The sequence below is a fragment of the Merops nubicus genome, unplaced genomic scaffold (genome assembly GCF_000691845.1).
Source record: "Merops nubicus isolate BGI_N331 unplaced genomic scaffold, ASM69184v1 scaffold1242, whole genome shotgun sequence".
In the NCBI taxonomy this organism is placed as follows: domain Eukaryota; kingdom Metazoa; phylum Chordata; class Aves; order Coraciiformes; family Meropidae; genus Merops; species Merops nubicus.
The window spans coordinates 6,153-10,162 of record NW_008591331.1 but is presented as its reverse complement, the minus strand read 5'-3'; the positions used below and the strand labels follow the sequence as shown (position 1 = coordinate 10,162).

The 4,010-nt window shown below is 53.2% G+C and overlaps 1 protein-coding gene across 1 annotated transcript; it reads left to right on the top strand.

Moving 5' to 3' along the window:
* Positions 1–21: 21 nt before the first annotated feature.
* On the top strand, positions 22–3,480 carry LOC103782436 (myotubularin-related protein 9-like; the record flags this gene model as incomplete). Its single annotated transcript, XM_008950206.1, has 3 exons — positions 22–206; positions 2,795–2,903; positions 3,355–3,480. Coding segments are annotated over exons 1-3 (420 nt in total), but the record flags the coding sequence as incomplete, so codon positions are not given.
* Between the last annotated feature and the right edge of the window lie 530 nt (positions 3,481–4,010).

Sequence of the window (4,010 nt, the reverse complement as noted above, 5' to 3'; positions counted from 1 at the left end):
GGGCTCCGTTCGCCCTCGAAGATGGAGTTCGCGGAGCTCATCAAGACCCCTCGGGCGGACAACGTGGTCCTGCACCGGCCCTTCCACCCGCCCGTGGAGGGGACCCTCTGCCTGACCGGCCACCACCTCATCTTCTCCTCGCGGCGCCAGGAGAACGCCGAGGAGCTCTGGCTGCTGCACTCCAACATCGACTCCATTGACAAGAGGTGCGTCTGCTAATTGCCTTACCCGCGGCTCATTAATTAATTGCCTCTCCTGAGTCACCTCTCAGCTGTCCCAGGGAGAAGGGGCAGGACAGGGGCACGGGCAGCCTGAGCTCGTGCTCTTTGGATGTTGGCGTTTGGCTGTTGCACCTTGGTGGGTTTTTTTGGAATTTTTATGTTGGAAGGCCTTTGTCTGGGGGGTTGGTGGCTCACTGGGTTTCCTCAGTGGCTCTGGAAGCATTTTGGAGAGGCTGTGTTGCTGCCACCAGTGGAATCACAGCATCAGGAAGGCTGGAGGAGACCTCCCAAGAGAGTCCAACCTCAACCCAACACCCCCACGACCAGGAAGTCATTTTATTTTCCTGGGAATCACAAAATCTTTCCTCTGCCTTTTAGGGAAACCTGGATTAACAGATTTCCTTCTTGCCAAGCAGGACTGAAACAAACCCAAGCAGCAGCAATGAAAAGCAGGAGATGGCCTAAAATGCCTAAATTGCTCTTCAACCAAAAAAAAACAGGCTGTAGGAAGGTCCAGCTGGGCACTGGTAACCTGCACTAGCACCCAAGAGCTGTGCCATCCTGCCAGGGTGATCCTGATTCCTCCTCCCACTGTCTGTGGGTCCAAACCAGTGTTTTCCCTCATTATTAGGTGGTCATCAACCTGCTGCTTTAATTGTTGTAGGTTTATAAGCAGAGCCACAGGTTTTGTTGAGGAGTGGAGCAGTCTCTAGTGATCTCCTCTGGTGAAGAAGAGACAGTCCTGGTGATGTTTGGGGCTGTGTGGTGTTGATCCATCCCTTGGAGGTGTCTGAAGCAGCTCTGTAGGGGGCAGGTGAGGCTCAGGGAAGCTCTGCTGGACTGGAGGAACCTCTCTGCCCAGCTGCCTGTGGTCCTTCCTTCAGCACAACCCCAGCTCTGAGTGGTTCTGTGTCACCCTTGGCCAGCACAGGAGGAATAAATGGTCACCTCTTAGCTGTAATAACAGTTCTCAGAGAAACAGAAGGGTTTTTTCTAGCACAGGAGGAGCACCCTAAGGCTTAGCAGCAGGTCTTCTAGTGGGACATGTGCAGCCCTGCCCTTGGTTGGGCCATGAGGGGCTGGAGCTGGGTCCTTCAGGTCTCACCTGCTGCTGCTTCCCCGTGGACAAGCTGGAGGAGTGAGCCTGTGTCACCTCCTGAGCTTCAGCAAGGTCCTGCCCCTGGGTCAGGGCAACCCCCAGTCCCAGCCCAGGCTGGGGGTGCAGGGCTGGAGAGCAGCCCTGGGGAGAAGGCCCTGGGGGTGCTGGGGGGGAGGAGCTGGGCAGGAGCCCCCCCAGCCTGGGCTGCCCCCCCAGCAGCGTGGGCACAGGGCAGGGAGGGGATCCTGCCCCTCTGCCAGCTCTGGGAGACCCCCCTGCAGTGCTGGGGCAGCTCTGGAGTCCTCAGCACAGCAGAGCCAGGGACCTGCTGGAGCGGGGCCAGAGGAGCCCCAGCAATGCCCCGAGGGGGGAACCCCTCTGCTGGGAGCCCAGCAGGAGAGAGTTGGGCTGGGGCAGCTGAGAGGAGAAGGCTCCAGCTGGGGAGACCTGCTGGGGGCTGCCAGGACTGCCAGGGGCCTGCCAGAAACCTGGGGGGAGACGTTGGAGCAGGGACTGTTGGGACAGGACAAGGGGGATGGTTTGAAACTCCAAGAGGGAGATTTAGACTGGAGAGAAGGGAGAAACTGTTGACACTGAGGGTGTTGAGCCCCTGGCCCAGGCTGCCACTCCTGTGCTGCATGAGGAGGTTCAGCTCCTCCCCCAGCCCCTGCTGGGAGAACTAATCCTGTCCTGGGAGCACCGGTGGGCAGGGACCTGAGGGGAGCCCCGGGGAGCTGCTGGGGCCCCACCCCTGCCTCGGGTTGGTCGGGCAGCCTGGAGAGGGCATCTGTGAGCTGGGTGAGGAACCAGAGCTGCACTCCTGAGCTCTGCAGGTCACCAGGAACCAAACCTCCTTCTGGAAGGCACTGTCCTGCAAGCAGCCTGAAATCTTATTGTCAAAACAGATCTAAAGACTTCCAGAAACATTTTTAACAACCATCAAAGTTTCTGTTTAAAGTCTCATGACTTGAAACTGGAAACTTCCAGCTGGAGCTTCCAAGGTTATCAGAAACCCTGAGCACACCTTTTCTCTTTCATGGTTTCAAGGAGAGCTGGGAGGCCAATATTTTCTTTATTTCATAAAATATCCCCTCACTGCTGTGTCCCAAGGATGGGATTTGAAAAGAAATCAGTGGATTACAACTTGGAAATGCCAAATATTTGTTGATTTTTCCTTATTTTTCTTTTTGTGAAGTATTACAGACCGACTGGCACTGATGGATTTATCTCTTGCAGGCATGTTTTGTGGGAAGAGCTGTAACAAGGGTGGGATTTGAAAAGAAATCAGCGGACCACAACTTGGAAATGCCAAATATTTGTTGATTTTCCTTATTTTTCTTGTTGTGAAGTATTACAGACCAGCTGGCACTGATGGGTTTTTCTCTTGCAGGCATGTTTTGTGGGAGGAGCTGTAATTTTTGGCCATCCCTCTGATGCTGTGCTGAAGGGTCTCTCTCTTGGTGTCTTGCTGTAGGTTTGTGGGCTCCCTGGGCACCATCGTTATCAAATGCAAGGATCTGAGGATCATCCAGCTGGACATACCTGGCATGGAGGAGTGCTTGAACATTGCCAGCTCTATTGAGGTGAGACTTGGGTCTGAGAATGGAATTTAAACCCTTTTTATTATTCCTGTTAGGTTTTTGGTGGTGTTTGGGAAGGCTGGCAAGGGTTTGGGCTGGGCCAGGAGCTTGGGGGATGACAGATGCTTTCTCATAACCCCTTTCTCTTCCCCTTTGGGCTGATAGAGAGACTTCTGGGTTGGAAAGGGGAACTGAAACAGCTTTAATGAATATAATAATAAAATGTAATATGTACAGATCTATCCAAACCCAATATCCAACCCAAATCCCCTGGTGGCAGTCGGGTCACTGTCACCACTGGTGCTGTGGAGCTGGAGTCAGGAGCACAGGGATTGGGATAGAAGGCAGAAGAGTGGACAGAGCCCTGCCTTGAAGAAGAGGCTGTTTGCTGTCTGTTTTTTTTGGAAGAAAGCAGTTGGAGTGGATTAACTGGCTGGTTTTCTCTCTCTCACAGGCACTGTCCACCCTGGACTCTGTCACTCTGATGTATCCCTTCTTCTACCGGCCCATGTTTGAGGTCATTGAGGATGGCTGGAGCTCCTTCCTGCCCAACCAAGAGTTTGAGCTCCTCAGTTCAGTGGTAAGTTGGGTCTTTTGGATCTGTTGCTGCAAGTAGTTCATGAAATATTTCACCTGGAGTTAAACCCTGGCTGCCCAGTGCCTGGCTGAAACGTGAGTCTCGCTCAAACACAGACTGGTTTGGGGGGGAAGGGACATCTAAAGGTCATCAATTTAAAATCTTTCTCATTCTGATCCATTTTGGGGGAATAGTGGGAGTGTTTAGACAGGAGGAGTTTCCATTTGCTCAGCCCAGGTGCTGTGAGCAGGTGTGGGTATTATTTTGGTACCTGTAGGAATTGTTCTTGGGGCATCACTCGTCCTATCTGTTACTCAAACTTCATCTTGTGGAGCTGAGCTGGACAAGGTGACTTAAAAAGGTCCCACCCAAAGCATTCTTTGAGTATCTAGTGGGACGTGGCTCAGCTGCAGGAGCCCCCCTGTTCTAAATGCTGCCTCAGGTTCTCATCTCTGTGTTCCAGGCCCTTGTTTCACATGAGATAGGTGCCTTTGCTGCATCATCTCAGCTCCCTGAGCCCACAGCCATTAGTG